At 38.9% G+C, this 20,237-nt stretch overlaps 1 protein-coding gene across 1 annotated transcript in view; it reads right to left on the reverse strand.

Annotated features, from left to right (window-relative positions):
* Positions 1-20,237, reverse strand: part of TRPM6 (transient receptor potential cation channel subfamily M member 6) — a 139,678-nt gene that overhangs the window by 2,384 nt on the left and 117,057 nt on the right. Inside the window, 7 exon segments of the mRNA XM_081236652.1 lie at positions 1,011-1,117; positions 5,625-5,676; positions 12,443-12,648; positions 13,405-13,487; positions 15,412-15,695; positions 17,944-18,009; positions 19,940-19,990. Coding sequence (XP_081092778.1) covers positions 1,011-1,117; positions 5,625-5,676; positions 12,443-12,648; positions 13,405-13,487; positions 15,412-15,695; positions 17,944-18,009; positions 19,940-19,990 — 849 coding nt within the window.

Genomic DNA, 20,237 nt, shown 5'->3' on the forward strand with positions numbered 1-20,237 from the left:
CATCGAGACCCCTCCTGTCTGTACTGCTCCAGTCTGATGTCCCCACCGCCACCACCCCTGGCTAATAAGCTATTTCCCACAGGAACTGGAATCTGCTCCACATCCCAGTCTTCTGCTACCTCGTGCCCACAAGGGCAACTCCTACCTCTAACTCCAACAAGATTAGAAAGTGCCTTTCTTTGTTGTAAATTTACACCTACTCCATCCCAGGTTACAATGGATGTTGATCTTTTACTGATTTCCAATTCAGGGTTTGATCATTTATGATAAGGCTGGAAGGGCTACTCAGCTTAAAAGACGTGAAATTCCATTCTAAGGGCAAGTGTGGCGCAACCTTAGAAAAATAGTGAGCAAGCTGAGACAGACATAAAGCATCCCTTCTGAGATAAAAGGAAAAAATGCAGCAGAGCTGGGGCTGCCAATCTGGGGGACACAGACCTCCAGCCACTTACTTTTATGTTAGAAATATTTTTCTGTGCTGACTCTATTAGTTTCAAAGAAAGTGTGCCATATTATCTCATCAGATTTTTAAAATATACTTTGTGATGTATGTTGAAAGTGGCAGGTTTTCATAGTGAAAAGCACTACTTTAATTGATAGCTGTTGTTTCCCTCCATGCCACACTCTCCCAAGTGTCCAATGAGTAAATAAGAATAGAATAGAAACTCTGTGGGCACCACTCAAGACCCAAAGGGGAGGGGGCGGGGCAGGGAACAGAGACCTGCCTCTGTCCAATTTTGCCCCAATTAAGTAGGAGGAACTTTTCCCTTGGAGAGACTGTGACAAGTATTGGGCCCAATGTTGTTTTATCACATTTTGGCAGAACCTGAAGTAAATCCCTGTCCTTTTAATCCCTTTAGAGACTTGAAAAATTTGCAGTCAGAAAGTCAGGCCTCAACTGCGAATGAGATAAAAATGTGATTAAGATTTTCTACTCTATCCCAGGTTACAATGGACGTTGTTCAATGAGAGATTTACTTAGAGAAAAATAGAATTGTTTGGGGGCATACCCGGGAGTTTGAGCTTCCGGCAGCAGGAGTTGCAACGATGTTTTGCAATGAAGTTTCTAATTGCATCTTCCCCTAAATTGGCTGGGCCAAACACCATTCCTCTTGATCTAGAGGAAATATCAGAATATCAATTAGATCACAGCTCAGAAAAAGGAGCTCAACTAGGATTCTCTGAGATACCGAACAGTATCCCATAGTAACCCAGTAAACTTGAAGGAGCCAACAAAGAACAGAGCACTTTGGGGAAGCAACAATGTTAGGTTTGCAAATTTAAAATTCAAATGCACTTCAATCTTTGGACCCAACTCCAAGACCTACTGTGAAACTCATTTCCACGCTAATCTGATAGAAAAGTGAATTTTCTATGTACCACATTAAAACAGAATACAGTGAGACCCTTTTTAATGCATATGAGGTGAGAGAATGACATTCATTACCAACTGTTCTACTAGAATACCCGAAAGGTAAGTATAAAGTAAAATAAACTTGGTATTGGAACACCCCTTCTGAAAAAATTGATATGCATTGTTTCAAACCCAAATACTTTTCTGAAAATAACCAATGTCCTCAAACACAAAAGCCCGACAAAACCCGACGCCCAGTATCCATGGCTCTTTTGATAGCTACTTCTACCCTGCAAACTGCTATAGCTGGGCTCTTTGTGAAAAGACAAGACAACTAGGAGATGATGATTTTGTGGAAGTAAGTCAGTATATCTTAGGCACATTTTTAACACTCTATAATTATAATAGATTCTTAGCAGATTTTAGGATCAACGTTCATCCATTATTTGATCATTCACAACCATTATTCTTCGGCTGACACTCTACACACCAAGGAATAGAGCACACCAGAAACACTTCCAAAGAAACTTTATGAAAGCTAATATTTTATTTTAATGACATGCAGAGTGGGAAACAGCACATTTTAAAATCTGAACTCAATTACCGCTCTTAAATACCACGTCTTAAGAAAAAAGAAAAGCAAACTATCACAAAAGGAAACAATAAATTTCGCTTCTAAGGAATGCGGTTTTTCAAAAGGGATGTGGTGTAAAAATGGACTTTTCCATCTGAGTATTGAAACATTTATCTCAATTTCCACTTCCTTTTGGCAGAATAACAGTAGCTGCTCTGAAGATGTGCCAAGCTCAGAATGAGGGTTGATGTCAGTTTGATCTCAGATTGCCTCTTTGCTCTGAGGCGAGTAGGTGGAGGAAATCTCTTGGGAAGACAATGTGAACAGACACCCAGGATTAACTTTCCTGGTCACTCAATCGCCCTTACAAAATACGGCTCTGGTGGTATTTACCAGGCTGCATAAGCTGCCTCTGTTAACTATTCCTCTTTCAATCCATCTGGTAAGGAACCACTTCTATAAGGTGAAACCAAATATGGCAAAGAGATGGAATCACTCAATATTTAGTACTGGAACTCTATGATGCTGATAAAGTGAAAAATGAAGGCGTTACTTTAGTAATTAAAACTGAAGCATTCCTTTTATAGTCTCTCTGGCATGACCCTGTTGGAATATTTCACTCGTTTGCATTCCACACTGCCATTTCCTTCCCAATAAAGCATGAAAGTTCCCAACTTAGAAGTGTAACATTGATTCTCAGATAAAAGCTGTAAGCAAAATTGTTTCCCTCTATGAGCTTTGTTAAAGTTAAGACAAAAGAATCAAAATTACTATAATATGTATGTATCGGGCGTTCGACCACTCCCTGTGCAGGGGAGAGTGAAGGAGGGCTGTAGGGACATTCATACGCCATGCCTACAGCCTTGCAGTCTCAGATAACGACGTTTGAAAAAATATACAACTGTTTTCCAGATTTTTCACAGCACAGGAAAGCAGGAGGTAGCTTGGTTCCACCTTCAAGGAAATGCTAATTAGTGTCATGTACACAGAGATTTACTAAAGAACATCTCATCATCATCATCATCATCATCATCATTATCATTTCATACTTGTCAAATGCCCAAAACCATCAAGGCAGTAAGTGAAAAAAAAGGTGCAATCCCAAACTACCAATAACACTGAGGCAGCCTCCACTGAAGGTCAATGACCTGAGGAACCAAGTTAAGTGGCCAGAAGGGATTTGGGGGAGCAGGTCTGATGACTTTGTCTTCATGTGCAAAAGGTTGGGGAAAGTTAAGAGACAAGAGGCATTAGAGACAATATCAGAATTTGCACCACAAAACATCTTTCCTTTTGGTAGAGGATCATTCCCTTTCATTGACCCCCTTCTCCTCATTGCCATCTCCACTGAGCTTCAGTTTTCTCATTTGTGAACTGGGATTGAAGACACTTCCTTCCAAGGTTGTTGTTAAGAATAAAACAACATGTGAAAGCACTTGCTTCTCAACCTTTAATTTATACCAAAACACCTGAAGATCTTATGAAAATTGAGATTCTATTCAGGAAGTCTAGGGAGGGTCTTGAGAGTCTGTGTTTCTAACAATCTCCCGGGTGATGCTGATGCTAGTGGTTCATGGCCGGTGCTTTGTGTAGCAAAAGTTTAACAAATAGACGGCATCCCAAAATGCCATCTCATTGAACTGATTAGATGTAATTCACCACATTGTGAGAGAATAATACTTATTATCTTCACCATGAAGACCAACTGCACCCAAAATTAGGTGACCCCACAAAACCAGGCAGGCTACAGTGATACTAATCTATCAGCTTCCAAAGTTTATGACATCCTCAAGTCATAAAAAATAAAGTTTGACATAAGACAGAGGCTCCCAACCCTGACTGCCCATTAGAATCACATGGGGAACTTTTGAAAAATACAGACATCAGGGTCCTATACTCTGAGATTCTAACTTGATGTTAATTCTGAGCAGCATTTTTTTTTAAGTTCCCTAGGTGACCCTAATAGAAATTGAGACCCACTGGCCTATAGAATGCAGTTAAATACTCAACTGTCAAGAGGAATAATATAATCTTCTTAGAATTCTAAAAGTTGGAAATATTCAGGTCATATTACATATATATACCAAGGTCAAAATTTAATAAATGACAGAGTATACATCAACTTGATCCATTTTATATGCAAAAAAAATTTCACTGCAAAATTATAAAGGAAGTACTTGTAATACAGGTTCCTACTAAAAACCCCTGGGCACACTGGGCTGCTGAAGAAATAATATGTATTTTTAGCCAAAAACACTTCAACTCTGCTAAAGTGAAACATAACAAAGCCTTTATCTGTACCCTAAGGGTTACAACATGAACTCCATGGTCAAATATCATGGGATTTGGATTCACAGGAGCAACATGGCTCACCTTTATCTTCTCTAGCTCTCTTAGTTCACAGGAGTAGCTAATACACTTTTAGATGTACCTCTTTGCATAGACGCCTACAAATGGTACCATATTTAGATTAAATTGTTCAGTAAAAGAACAGAGCATTAAAGCAGTGAATATTTACAATATGAGTCCAACAGGAGGGAAGTGAAAGTTTCAGATTTCATCATATACGAATTGCCCACTTATATAATTATATATGTGTGTGTGTGTGTGTGTGTGTGTGTGTGTGTGTGATTTACAACTCAGGGGCCAAGTATAGACACTTAGGACAACTAAGAAATTAGAATTTTGTATGCTAGCAGTTCTCAAAGTGTGGGCACTAGGCCAGCAGAATTAGAATCATCTGGGAATTGTTACATTATTTGGACCCATCCCAAACCCACTGAATCAGAAACCGGAGTAATCAAAGGCTGGGGGTAGGGGGCAGCGATCTGTATTTTAACAAGCTCTCCTGGTGATTATGATGAAAGCTCATGTTTGAAAACCACTGTCATCTGCCATGTTGGTCCTCCCTTAATCATCACCATCTCTTCTTTTTACTCCACCTTTAACAGAAGAATACCACCTCCTCTACTACCAAGTCTTCCCAAAAGCCTGCTTATGGGATAAAATGCCCATGGGAATTCAAAGGCTAGGCAGATGACTCATCCTTCTATATAATTTACACTTCAGTCCTGAATTAACAATCTGATGGCTCCATATTTAAGCCCCACTGTTTTGTCCTCTCATAGATTTGCTGTTACTGAATACCACACTTCATGCCCTCAGCTTTCATTTTATAGGCATGTAATGGAAGACAGTGCCCATGATAAGATGCAATGACTCCACTGTGATGACAACAAAGCAAACTGTGCTACTCCTATGACATTAATTGTTTTCATGTCAAAGCTAGGGAGGCTGAATTTACCCATATTTCTCTTTTGTCTGGGCCACTAGAAAACTCAGAGTCAAATTTGCAACAAAGTTCTGACCACTGCATTGGTCTTTATACATAGTTTCCATTTTTGTGTACTAACAACTCCAGATTTAATCTTATTTTACTTCCTTATTTTCTTTTTGCCCCTATTTCCTAATCTATGCATTCTTTAAAATCTTATTGTATTTTAAATCTTATTGTATTGTATTGTATTGTATTTGGATGTAGATATTTTTGGATATAGATATAGATACAGATATAGATAAAAGGGACATCAAAACCTTTCTAGGATCTAGGCAAGATATAGAAATGTTTAAAAATTATTTTTAAGAAACCATGTACAATGTGTTAAATGCAATTTTCTAAATGATAAATTAACTTACTGTTTTTCTTCAGGTTTTATAACAGATGGATCTGTCAAATTTTCTCCAACACCTCCAAAGAAAAAGAAAATTCATTTACCAAATGGGGAATTTCATTTTCTCAGAAATTCAAGAAAATAATAACCAAATTTAAAATTCTTTCTTATACCTACCTTCTTTCCACCCTGTACTAAACTCAACATCATGTGAATTAACTCTACTATTAACTAGACACCCACCCTGTAGTAAACTCAACATCATGTAAATTAACTCTACTAAATTGTCCAGGCAAGTCTGAAAACTTTAGTTGATGCCCTGTCTCCCGCAACCCCCTCTATTATGCTGCAATAAACCTCTAGGCTACAAAAAGTGTTTCTGTGATGTGTTCACAGTTCCTGATAATAGCATCCATCATTCATTTACCACTTGTACATACTAGACATTCTAATTTTATTTTTTCTAATTTTATTTTTTCTAATTCTTGGTAATCATGAAAGAAAAGTATTGGCATCCTCACAGCCTCATTTTACCAATGAGTACATTGATGTTCAAAGAGATTTAGCAACTTGTCAGAGGTTGCACAGACCACAAGAGGTCATAACAGGATTGAAGCTAAGCCAAAGCTTGTGTCCTTCCCCCTAGTCCGTGGTCTCCTTAGATGGAGTCCATCAGTGCTCAGAAAGGTGCAAGGTGCTGTGTGGTTCTGCAGGTATCACCTCCACTCCATCAAAGACACATATCAAATGCCATATATATATATATATATGTATATATATATATAGCGTTTATAAACAGAAGAATACAAACACCGCACATGCTTGATCTGGGTGCTGGTTACATACACGTGTTCAGTTGTGGAAATTCTTTGAGATGTACACTCATGCTGTGTGTAATTTCCTGAATGTATGTGATTCTTCAATAAATTTTACTTCTTAAAAAACGGCACCAATGCATAAAAGGATAACGTGTCATATAAAACTAACATTTATCAAAACAGGGATCAACACCAAAGTGAATCTGTTATAAAATGCGAATGGTGGTGAGACTGACTTCCAAAGGCAGCATTTCACAGGTGAGCCAGTCAGACAGGTGAATGCACCATGTGGGATTGTCCTCTAATCAGCACTGGTCCTCTTGCCTTGGAAGAGACCAACCTTGGGGGAAATTTATTTAAAAATCAAATAAAATGTATAACATTGTTGTATATTTCTATTTGTTAAAAAAAACACATTTTCTAACCACTATTTTAAAAAAGAAAGATTTTTACTATGTTCTGTATGTTTTACCATATGTTAAACCTTTCACAAGAAAATGTAATCCTTATAGTTTATAAACCATTCCCGAGAAACTGACTTCCTTAGGAAAATAACCTAAGTAGGGAGTTTTCAACCTTTTTTGGGTCATGACCCTTTTGGCAGTCTGATGAAGCTAAGGGATGCCCTTCTCAGAATAATGTTTTTAAATGCATAGTTTGAATACATAAGATTACAAAGGAAACCAAATGATACTGAAATACAGTGATCAAAATATTTTTTAAATTGTATTGCAATACACGTGCTTCTTTATTAGTATGTTAAATAACAGGATCAAGCACAAGTCTAATAACACTATAACATCCAACAAGTAATAAATACAACCAGTATTTTGAGATATCTGCCAACACTGCAATGTGCTATGTTAATACCTGTAATTGCTATTGCAAACAGTCACGGGTACTGCTAATGCCACTGTGATCTGTCGTCTCCGTTATAACTCAAGGAAATGATGAATTTCAGCTATAGGTTAATGAAATAAAGGTGTAATTTTATTTTTTAAATAAATGTATTTATTTATTGGCTGCATTGGGTCTTCGTTGCTGTGCGCAGGCTTTCTCTAGTTGCAGCGAGCAGGAGCTACTCTTTGTTGTGGTGTGCGGGCTTCTCACTGCGGTGGCTTCTCTTTGTTGCAGAGCACAGGCTCTAGGCACACGGGCTGCAGTAGTTGTGGCACGTGGGCTCAGTAGCTGTGGCTCACAGGCTTAGTTGCTCCACGGCATGAGGGATCTTCCCGGACCTGGGCTCGAACCCGTGTCCCCTGCATTGGCAGGCGGGTTGCTAACCACTGCGCCACCAGGGAAGTCCCAAGGTATAATTTTAATTTGTTTTTTCATCAAAGTACACAGATCCTCTGAATTCTACCCAGAGTCCGTTTCAGAACCCTTGGCTTAGAATCTCTTTGTACATTGATTTTGAATAGGGAAAGGGAAAATAAGTCTGAAACACAGGCTCAAGGGGCAGTATGCAAAATGTGCTTTGTTTTTTAAAGAAAAAGTCATATGAATAGGCTGGGTTCTTTATGCTTTTCTCATTACAGATATAAAAAGGAACAGCCTGGGCTGCCCTGGTGGCGCAGTGGTTGAGGGTCCGCCTGCCGATGCAGGGGACACAGGTTTGTGCCCCGGTCCGGGAAGATCCCACATGCTGCGGAGCGGCTGGGCCCGTGAGCCATGGCCGCTGAGCCTGTGCGTCTGGAGCCTGTGCTCCGCAACGGGAGAGGCCACAGCAGTGAGAGGCCCGCGTACCGCAAAAAAAAAAAAGGAACAGCCTAACAAGACCCTAACTATACAGCAAACATGTAGCAAATAAACAGAACAACTATGTTTAACTATGTAGTAAATAAACAACAAACAGACAGCCCATGTACCCCCAATAGAAAGACTAAAGGCTACAAATCCTTCACACATTTAAGCTCAGACCTGACTTTATGCCTACAATTCCCAGCAGTGATGAAAGCTTTAGGCTGACTGACGTCTGAGTAAACTGTAAATTTAAGCTGAAATACGCACAATACCTAAAGAATTGTGGAAAAGGAGGTTTTATAGGGGAAAAATAGTCTATCAAAATCACATCAGCTCCCATTTACTTTCAATCTTGTAGCCTGTTAAATAGGCAGAAGTCAAAGAATCTGGGTCCCACTCACAGCCCCATCACTCCCTAGTTGTGTGATCTGGACACCTTCTTTAATCTCTGAGTCTCAACTGTATCACCTGCAAGTGTGGATAATCATGGGCCTTATCCTATAGGGTTACTGAGAGGATTACATGAACTAGCATATACAAACTACTTAGTGAAATGTCTGATCCAGAAGAAGCTGAAACATGTCAACTGCTATTTTTGTCTTTATTCTATCAAGAGCTCTTGTGAAGTAAAACTATTTTCTTACCACTGGTAAAATCATGTTCTGATTATCTCACTTTCCTAAAGTACTATTTCTTAATGAATAGAACCTCCTATAAGACTGAGAGTAAAGGGTTTCTACAAACCTTTATATCCCTAAAACCAATCTGACAGCTCAAAGCTTAACTACTAAAAACATCTTTTGGGACCCTTAAATGGCAGAAGGGGCATTCCAATGAGTTAAAAAAAAGAAAGCAATTCAGAGAACCAATCATGCTGCACCACCACACCCACTACTACCACCCCAGCCTCTCCCGGCTACACAGGAGACACCCAGTTGGCAAACTTTAACATAGGTGCCCATCCTACCCACATACGTAGATATTTGGAAGACATGAAAGACAATAAGACATTTTAAGATCTAAAAATTCCAGTGCTATCTCTTTACTGGCATTAACAGAGTAAATGCCCATGTACAGGCAATACATAGCACATCCTTATGAGAAACTCAGAGACCTACATTCTGATTCCAATCACCTTGGGATGCATCAATGAACTTCTACATCAATGGAAAGAAGTCACCTTCCTTGTAGCAGCAGAATGCACCATGCTGATGCTGATGCTAATGCTGACTTATACTGGAAACTGTTTTGTTGAATAAAAAATTAATATCTCCAAAAGTTATTTGAAAAAAAAATAGTGAGCTTAAAAAAAAAACATGCCACAGACCACTGTAATTTGAAATACAATTGTTTTTCATTCCTATTGCTGGAAACTAAATACTGGATTTCATGTATAAGGATGACGATTCAGGCTCTCACGTGTAAGATTTTTAAATGGAAGGAGACTGGAAGACTACAGTATAATTACAAGTGATCAGAAATTAGTCAAGCCTCTCCCTAGAGTTCAGCTTCCTGGCCTGATGTGGTAGCTTCTGGGTTAATGACTGGCACTCCCTTGGAAGAAAGTAAAGAGAAGAAAAGAAGAAACTGAAAGAATAAACTGCCAGAGTGTTTCTCATTCCTTCTTTCCCTCAAAGCAATAGGGAGCCACAGCAAGCTGATCAGGGCTTCACTCTACAGAGGCCAAAGCTGGGATCTCCCTCAAGTATCACCAGGACCACACAGCTAAGAGTAGACTACCCACAACTGAAGATTAACTTCCATTTTAACAAGCCACACAGAGACTAATACTAACAATAATAACATTCACTGTGTCGGGAACTTGCTTAGTTTCAGCCCCTTAACAACACTCTGAGTTAAGCGCATAACATTATTGACATTATTACAAATGAGGGAAGTGGGACTCAAGGTGGTTGCCCCCTGGTCATGCAGCTAATTCAGGTGGAGTCAGGAGTCAGCCCCCAGGACCGTGATGACAGGGCCTCTCCTAACTGCAGCTAACTCATCTTTCAGTCTCCACTCCCTGCCACCCAGACAAAGCACATCATCTCTCCAAAGACTAAAAATACTAATCAATTAAATGTAAAACATAACTGAACTGAAAACTATTACGATATTTTAAGAATACATTATATTCTCCCATTTTTCCTTTCCAACCTGGTTTGGATTAAACATATTAATGCACATAAGCCTTTAACGGAGTGACTGACACAAAGTAACTATTTAGTAAATGTTAGCTAGTAGCAGTAGTAATATAACTGCTTGTAATTACTATTATAGGATTCACATTCTTCCATAAATTCAGGGCTAACCAATCAGCAAAACTCTCCGATAAGTATCTCAATTTCTTCATGTTCATTCTATGATGTCCACTCTTCCCTCCTTTGAAGGTCAATGTTTTGACATAGTTTATTTGGAGTGGTCTATTTCTGCAATTCACATAATTGCCCAGTAAAAAAATAAAGTTAATTCCTTTTTCCCCCAAGACTATCAATGCAGTGTTTGTTCTGTTTAATGTCACTTTGGATTACTAAGAGACATAAAAATCCCCAAATATAAACATCATTAAACAAAAACACACTGAAGAGTCATCATTAATTCCTTAAAGTTTTTCTTTGTTTTTTTGTTTGTTTTTTACTTTTTAAACATCTCCACCCAAAACTCAAAGCACAGACACTCAAGTATAGATGAAAACAATCAACCTTTCCCCAACATGAGCTACAAAAGCAGCCTTGGGCATCAGTGTGCTGGGTTTACATGGATCATACTGTACTTGCTGGTTTAAAAGCTGAATCACCTTGACTGTTTTAACTTTGTTTATATTGCTTCCTAAAATATTGTGTTTGAGGGTTAGAAATATAATTCACACCTGTGAACAGCATAGATCTGAAAGGACAGAAGGACTTATGTATAGTTTGAGAAGTATATATGTATACATCCTTAAGCGTGTGACAGAAATTTCAATCAAAATGGGTTTGCAGTCTTAGTGTACATTGCTCACGATGTCCCAGGACTGCCTGTTCATCTCGACTGTCTCCATCCTCCAAGCCTGGCTTTCAGCACAGAATCCCGGGTGTGGAGAGATGGAAAAGTCAGAGAGGACAAGGAAAAGGCCCTATCATTTTAAATGAACCAGAACATGGTAATGCCCTATGGCTATGAAACTTATAGAGAAATAAAAGACAGAACAGTGAAAAGGAGAGAACATGGAGGGTCAAACCAGCTTAAGTCTGCACCTTGGCTTCCACTGAAGCCACTGTGCAACCTTGGGCAAGTTATTTAAACTTTCTGGGCCTAAAGTCCCCACAATATCTACCTCAAGGTGCTGCTTCTGGGATTAAATGAGATAACTTCTATGAAAGTGCCTGGGCTAAATCCCTTATTTAAAACCAAAGCCCCAGTCAGTGAGCCCAGGGACTAAACTTTGACCTTAATACATATTTCGTTCTGTCCCTGCAAGGAAAGCCTGCTAGAGATACTCTGTTTCGTGCTGCAGGATTATAAGTCACATGTGAGGTGTTGATAGTAGAAAGATGCATTGATCAAAGGCTTCCATTAAATAAGAGTGCACTAAGTTGCCTTTCACAGACTGAGTTTATACTTTTGTGAACTCTTATATCAAGGTACACAGCAAAGAGAACAAGCTAAACTATAAACTGCTAAAATACTGAGCTCAAAATCATGAAAAATGAGCAGAATTTAAACTTACCTGTGTGTATAAATGCATGCCTAAGTGTTACTGTGAACGTAAGTTCAAAGAAAAGCCATAAAACTGGAAAATTGGGTATAAAACTCATTCCCCATTTAGATTAACATTTTAGATAACTTTAAATTCTGGGCAGCTAATCATCTGCTTATATTTTTTCTCTTGATCTAGGTGAGAAACGGCACAGTAGGTGCTCATGATCATCATTGTACAATGTCTCTGAAATAAATGGTGCTACCTCCCTTCAAAGCTAGATGGGGCAACTCCATACATTACCCATCCTGGTTCTTGCATGATCTCTCGGGACACCTGTCTGGTTCCTCCCACTTAGAACAGTTCCACAAACAACAAATAAATTCAGAAAACAGATACCATCTCCTGTTTAAAAAAAAAAAAAAAAAAAAAGTACACACTGCCAAGGAATGTCTCCACTGAAAAGACCTTAACTATGGCTTTGAGTAAAGAAAGAGCTGGGGTCAAATGTAGGTGACAATGACATTGAGAAAGCAATCCCTGGTCATTGTTTCCTGAACTTTGCCTCATGCCTGTTGTATCAAATCCTCAGCTATCAATCACCTTGCAGATCTAAAACCAGCAGCTCTCCCCGAGTATACTCATAGGTCCAGTGAGAGAAAGCCAACATCAGCTCCTCCAAGGTGTTGCTGGGGGCAATTTCATCACCGTTGTTGTTGTTGTACTTCCGGAACTCCCCAGTCATATACTTCTCAATGGTCAACCACTGCTTGGCTGAATGGTAGTAGATTAAGAAAACTTCCAGGAACCTATGGCAAGGGAGGGTGGGAAGAGGCCATTGATTCCCCGAAAGGCAGCAAAGGTGGGACTTATATTACTAAACAGAGAGCACCAGGGGAGATGAGCTAACTCTAGTCCCAGCAGCCTCAATGCACATGGCTTTGCCTTTCTACTGAAAGAATGGAATGCAAAGACTGGGAGTTTTCCCCACGTTTACCCACCTCCCTTCTTTCTGAGGAACTCTCTTATAAAGAGTACTGGATTCAACTTTTCTTGTCTTGCTCTATGAAGTTCCTTGTAAATGAGACAGTAAAAGTTTACTGTAAGTCCTCAGCACCAAACTATGATCTGTCTTGCTAAATGAATACAAGTGCATGGAAACACTCAAGTGAAAGTAACAAGAGTTCACTCCTTTAAAGTTCCTAATTTCTGTAAGATAACAGAAGAAACTATGCTTAAAATAGAAGTGTTTTTCTACCATAATGTTTCTGGACATTAGTAACTACACCGGGATCTGCCTGCTTTCGTAATTGAGAGGTTAGTCATGGCCTCTGCTTGATCTTCTCTTTTCCACTCACATAAATTCAGCAATTTCAGCCAAAACATACCTAGGATGTCTAATTCTCTTTTTACTGTCTCCGAGAACTATGTAAGGAAGAAACCAAAGTTAAGGTCATGGGGAACTTCCCTGTGGGTCTGGTATTTCTCGTGACTAACAGGGGTGAGAAGAAATTGACAGAAATTCCTACATAAGATGAAGGGCCAGGGTGCCAATATTTCCTCACCTTGGAGTGTAGGGAATGGTTTGTGGTTTCACTTGGTTGAAGGTATAGATCAGTTTTTGAGCAGCTCTTTGTTGTTGAATTTCCTGCAAAATAGGAAAAATTGATAAAAATATTGGTTTACTATCAGATGCGTACTGATTAATGAACACAGAATTACTAGAGGCCTCCCAAGTGTGATTTTCAGCCTTATTCAGCTTCCACCACTACCCACTCCGAAAGCTAAAGCCAAAAATAACAATATACCACCACCTCCAAAAAAGAATAGGCTATCCTTTGGGTTGAAGCTAATGGCCTCCATCTGAAAAAAAAACAGTACTGATGAACCTAGTGGCAGGGCAGGAATAAAGAGGCAGATGTAGAGAACGGACCTACGGACAAAGTGGGGGAAGGGTAAGCTGGGACAAGGTGAGAGAGTAGCATTGACATATATACACTACCAAACGTAAAATAGCTAGCTAGTGGGAAGCAGCTGCATAGCACAGGGAGATCAGCTCGATGCTTTGTGATGACCTAGAGGGGTGGGATAGGGAGGGTGGGAGGGAGGGAGATGCAAGAGGGAGGAGATATGGGGATATATGTATATGTACAGCTGATTCACTTTGTTGTACAGCAGAAACTAACACAACATTGTAAAGCAATTATACTCCAATAAAGATATTTAAAAAATTAAAAAGGCATACTCAGAGAAGTGTCCTCTTTCCCCTATTTTTTCCATCTTAATCTCCTCTTCCCTCCTGCCTTCCACCTCCACACCCCTTTAGGCAATCTATTTCACTGCTTTCTGGTTTAACCTCCACACCCCTTTAGGCAATCTATTTCACTGCTTTCTGGTTTAACCTTCCTATGTTTCCTTTTGCGAGAGTAAGCAGATACATGTATGTATATTTTATTTTTTCCCTTTCTTTCTAAGTAGGTGTCTAGTTCCAGAAAAAAAAGGAAAAGTTTATTGGGATTTTTATTGGGATTATTTTAAATTGAAGTATAGTTGATTTACAACACTGAATTAGTTTCAGGTGTATAACAAAGTGATTCAATTATACACATATATATTCTTTTTAATATTCTTTTCCATTATGGCTTATTATAGGATATTGAATATAATTCCCTGTGCTATACAGTAGAACTTTGTTTATCTATTTTATATATAGTAGTTTGTATCTGCTAATCTTTATTGGGATAATATTAAATTTATAAATTAACTTCAAGGGAACTTATATTTTGATGATGTTGGAACATCCTAATCAAGATTAAGGATTGTCTTTCTCTTTGTGCAAATTTAGTTTTATATCTTTCAGGAGTGATTCTTCCTCACATAGATTTTAAATATTTCACATCCCACTTATTTCTAAGCATTTTCAGTTTCTTGCTATTGTAAACAGGGTTTTCTTTTCCAAAATATCTTCTACTAGTTATTATTTGCTTATCTGAAAGTTATTCATTTTGGTGTGTTAATTTTATTAACCTTGCCACCTTGCTGATTTCTTTTATTGCTTGAGTTGTTTTTATCACTAGTTCTTCAGGCTTTCTATCATTACTATCATATCATCTGCAAACAGAGTTAGTTTTCATTCTTATTCTGTTCCAGTTTTTATACTTTTGCTTTCTCTTGTCTAATTGAGTTGGTTAATACCTCCAGTAATGTGCTGAATAGTGGTGGAGATGGTGGGCATTCTCGCTTTGTTCTGACCTTGATGGGTGTGCCTCTGTTTTCACATTAGGTAAAATATTGGCTTTATAGATGAATGTGCGTGAATATATACATACATATGTATATAAACATATACATATATATGTGTGTATATACATCAATATGCGTGTATATCTACCCTAATCATATCAATGGTATTTGACACTTCTTAATCAATGATCTGTGATATATGAATATTATACATAAAGGAAGTGTTCACCAGAAAAAAAAAAAAAAAAGAAGATAATGGCCTTTGACCAGGATAGAGCCAGATCCCCTTTCTTCAACCTGTCCATCTGGGCTCTGGGTCTCTGACTTACCCTGAGGCAGAGATGAAGCACAGTACTCTCCTGGAAGATTTTATGCCATGCCTGCACAACCTCAGAAAGAAAGGACTTCACAATGAAAACGTGCCCCGGCTTGAGGACGTCATCCTCAGACCAGGTACTAATGACTCTCATGGCTTTGCGGAGGCCACCATCCATCTCCTCTTGGGACAACACCTGGATCATCGCAGATCTCCCTCGCTGGGACCAAGAAGACATGCTTTTATCCAGATTCAAAGGGGAACTCTCCTCCAGCCTGTAGACAGTTACTTCTTCTCCTGCGGCAAAGAGAAGTGCAGGGGAGGGGTTCAATGAGATCCATGTCTGTGACATGAACGGCGTCCTAAATATCAACTCAGAATCAGTTCAGTTTCTCAAAGGATCAGAGGGGAATGGGAATTTCATCTGTTCAGAGGCAAGTACAGACATCTGGCCATGTTATAGTCCAGTAAAGAGGGAGGGGGAGAATGAACAAAGCATCAGATGTCACATAAATATTAAGTTGTTCTTATTATAAATTATAAATAGAAAAAATAAAATCAGAGTAGCAAGGCTATGCTTCTTTTGTTAAAGACAAGTACTTTTTTAAAAAAACATCTTTATTGGAATATAATTGCTTTACAATGGTGTGTTAGTTTCTCCTTTATAACAAAGTGAATCAGCTCTACATATACATATGTCCCCATATCTCCTCCCTCTTGCGTCTCCCTCCCACCCTCCCTATCCCACCCCTCTAGGTGGTCACAAAGCACCGAGCTGACCTCCGTGTGCTATGCTGCTGCTTCCCACTAGCTATCTGTTTTACGTTTGGTAGTGTATATATGTCCATGCCACTCTCTCGCTTTGTCACAGCTTACCCTTCTCCCTCCCCGTGTCCTCAAGTCCATTCTCTAGTAGGTCTGCATCTTTATTCCTGTCTTACCCCTAGGTTCTTCTGACCATTTTCTTTTTTTCTTTTTTTTTTTTTTTTTAGATTCCATATGTATGTGTTAGCATACTTTTAAAGAGATAGTTTAACCCAGTTTAACCCTGTGTTTATTATCATCCCCCTTAGGAGCTGTTTTAGACTTTTTTTCCTAATTGCCCCTTCCCTGACATTGTAATACCAAAGATATACTGTTTATGTTTATGTAGTGTGTGTGTGTGTGTGTGTGTGTGTGTGTGTGTGTATGTGCTTTACACATAAAAATAAAAAGATGTTTTTGCTCTCTTGGGGGTGATATTACCCCACTGAGAACGTATGTTTTAACCCAGTTAAAGTTAAAACCAAAGTCACACCCCAGAGCCTTTCCCTCTTTCCTTTGTGCCTTTGGATAAGTTACTTAAAGCCTCACTTTCCTTATCAGTAAAATGGAAGTGAAAATAACATTCTCTTCACTGGGTTGTTGTAAAGATTAGATGTTAACCTGGCTAATGTGAAGTAGACCCTTGGAGACAAACCCAATCCCACTTCAAAGATTTTACACACAAATGTTCTTTAACTGCTCTACAGCTTCCACTTTTAGGCTGTTGAACAGGGAGCCATTCTTATTCAACCTAGACTCCACCTAATATATTGTGCAATGCTTCCTAACAAAAGTGACATATTCTATACAACTTCTGTTCAGCCTGTATTTAATTTTCTCCTTACACCTCAGCTTCAAATGGCTTTTCTTATAAACACTGTACTGGTTTACCAAGAAAAGAATCTATTCGCTCACTCTTGCATTTAATTGCTTACCAAAGAACATGTCTAGGTAATGCTTAGTAACATGTTTTGAAATATGTATTCTTGGTGCCAGATAAATGCCACTTTAGAGTTCTAATTACCTAAAGGATCTGAAACAGAGCTACCGAGTTGTAAAACCAGCTATGGAGCCAAGTGGAAGGAGAAGGCATTTGCATCGATGATCAGAAGCCACCTCATCTGTCCCCATGTGAAGGGTTTCAGGAGAAGCAAGATCTGGGACAGTGTGGCGACCCTTGTTATTTTGTCAATTGGCAGGACAGAGAAATGCCGGTAGCCTTGGCTATTGCGAGCTTGTTTTTCCTTACTATTCCAGCCTTTAAAAATTACATTTGCTCTCTGAGTTAAGAGCAATTAGTTTACATGAAACAAAACAAACAAAAACAAAACAAACAAATAAAAAGCGATATACAAAGCATTTCTCCTTAGATGTCTATTAGCTTCTACTGTATTGACGTTTAATGCTTTCTTCTGTATTTATTACGTATGGTTGGTTGGTTCTTTTCTTTTCTACTTACTTCCAGCCTTAAATCAGTGAATGCCAGGTGCAACGTTATTGCTTTTTCCCCAACTGCTGCTCATTATAGGTCCCATCCCCATAGTATATCAGATTTTGACTCTAGATACCATCCGGGCAGTTAACAAGACTTTCCATTTTAGGAAATTAATATCACTAAACTGTAACCATGGGCAAAAGAAAATTTGCAGCTAAAATTATGCAAAATGGTTTCTCCTATGATTCACTCAGATGTTATGCCTTTGCCCTGGCACGACCTCAAGAAGGTAGAAATGGCACTCACCAAAGAGTTGGATTGGTGTAAATGGTATGGTCTGAGAAAGCCTCATTAAATTGTTCCTTTCAATGGCTGCAAACAAAAGCAGATTTACTAGTTTAAGTATGCATCAGTGGGCTGAATTTACAGAAAGCCTCCCCCACATCAATATACTCATATAATGCTAAAATATTTTATTTCAAAGACACTTTTTTTTTCTTTTATCAAAAATATTATCTATAGAACTTCCCTGGAAGTCCAGTGGTTAAGACTTTGCCTCCCAATGCAGGGGGTGCAGGTTCAATCCCTAGTCGGGGAACTAAGATCCCACATGCCTCGGGGCCAAAAAGCCAAAACATAAAACAGAAGCAATATTGTAACAAATTCAAAAAAGACTTTAAAAATAGTCCACATCAAAAACAAAAAAAAATTTTGGGGCTTCCCTGGTGGCGCAGTGGTTGAGAATCCGCCTGCCAAACAATGCAGGGGGCACGGGTTCGAGCCCTGGTCTGGGAAGATCCCACACGCCGCAGAGCAACTAGGCCCGTGAGCCACAACTACTGATCCTGTGCATCTGGAGCCTGTGCTCCGCAACCGGAGAGGCCTGTGGGCTGCACTACAGAAAGCCCTCACACAGAAACGAAGACCCAACACAACCAAAAATAAATAAATTTTTTAAAAAAATCTTAAAAAAATATTATCTATAATACAGTATTTAAAATAAACTATGCCTTAAACAGGAAGGATATCCCAGTCTTAGGAATAGATTATATGAGATTATATAATATGTTCTGAGGTAGCGCTATTACCTCCACTCTCCTGAATACCAAATACCACACTAATCCATTCAGATGTGGAACTTGCTTTTAAAGAGCATTTTCATCTGTGGTCTTTCTGGTTTTTCTTTTCCAGATCAAATCTAATGCACAGCGGACTGTGGGGACATCTACTGTTGATTTTGCAGAGTTCATCTTCTTTTCCCAGAGAGAGCTAAAGACCAGCTTTAATTAGAAGCAAGTGATCTGCATTTTCCTGTTAAGAGCTGTATCTTAACAAATCAGAGTCGATGTGAGTTACAGTGTTCCTCACCAGATACTTTCTTCAGTTGACAGCTGGAGTCAAAATAACGGATTACTGCTGAGCTGAAAGACCCAGTTACAAGAGCCTGGAATGTGGAGTCTGAAATCCACAGAAACACTATTCACTACAGAGGAGAATTCAGGATAAGGTAGCCTATTACTGGACCCTGAGCACATGACCTTGATATAATAATAACGAAAATTATCACACCAATACATTTGTACTCTTGTACTGAGCTTCAGATTATATAAAAAGCTTGCTCATGTATTATCTAATCCAATACTGAGAGCAATGATGCCCAAAAGACCACCCAATGGCACGAGTCCAGTTGGTTGTTATACTGCTTTGCATTTCAAAGTGTTTCCCTCTTTATTCTCAACTAGCCCTTTGGCAGATTTTTCCTCAGGAAGGGCAAGTACAATTATTCCCACTTTGAAAGAAAGACAACTGAATCACTGTGAAGTGATGTTGCTTAAGAGAGTCAAGACCCTTGACATCTTGTTTAATAACATCCCTTAAGGTGTCTTTGTTGAATTTACCCTGTGGGGTTGGCATTCACTCAGTGGTTACCCTCACTGAGGGCCCAGTGAGGGTGCAAAATCCTTCCTCAGAGGACTAGCCTCAGGCCTGTCTCCTCCCCAGTCCAAAATGCAAAGATCTCTGGCTTTTGAAGTCGTAAGGAATTTTCAGATCTCACGGTCATCTTTCCTCTTTACAATTTGGAACTTACCAATACACACATTTTTTTTAAAATCCAAATTCTCTTAAATCCTAAAAACTTGTTTTCCCAAGTTAAGAAATCTGAATGTTCTCTCATCAGAGTAAACAACAACTTTTCAAGTTGGAGCCATATCAACACCACAAATTCACCAGTGTTTGTTTCCAAATGCAGAATCACAGACGTTTAGCTCCGTTGACATGTCTATGTACACAGGCATCCTACCTGAATAATGATGGTGAGACTCTTGAGGGCTTTTTAAGGAGGTTGAGATTTCTGAAATTACAGAGAAGACTGGCATTTTAATTACCTAGCTGGAGATAAATACATGCTTATGAATATATTGCCTTCAAAGTTATTATTGAACGGGTTAATCAGAATGGCTTCTCGGTTTTCGAAAAAGACTGCCTAATATTCTTTAACCACATTATTGTGCATGGTATCCTGACAGCTTCCAATCATCAATGCAATGTCTCCAAACATATTTATATAGGGAATTGAAGAAAGACAGGTAATATTAGCC

Source organism: Mesoplodon bidens (genome assembly GCF_964165515.1).
Source record: "Mesoplodon bidens genome assembly, chromosome: 6".
NCBI lineage: Eukaryota > Metazoa > Chordata > Mammalia > Artiodactyla > Ziphiidae > Mesoplodon > Mesoplodon bidens.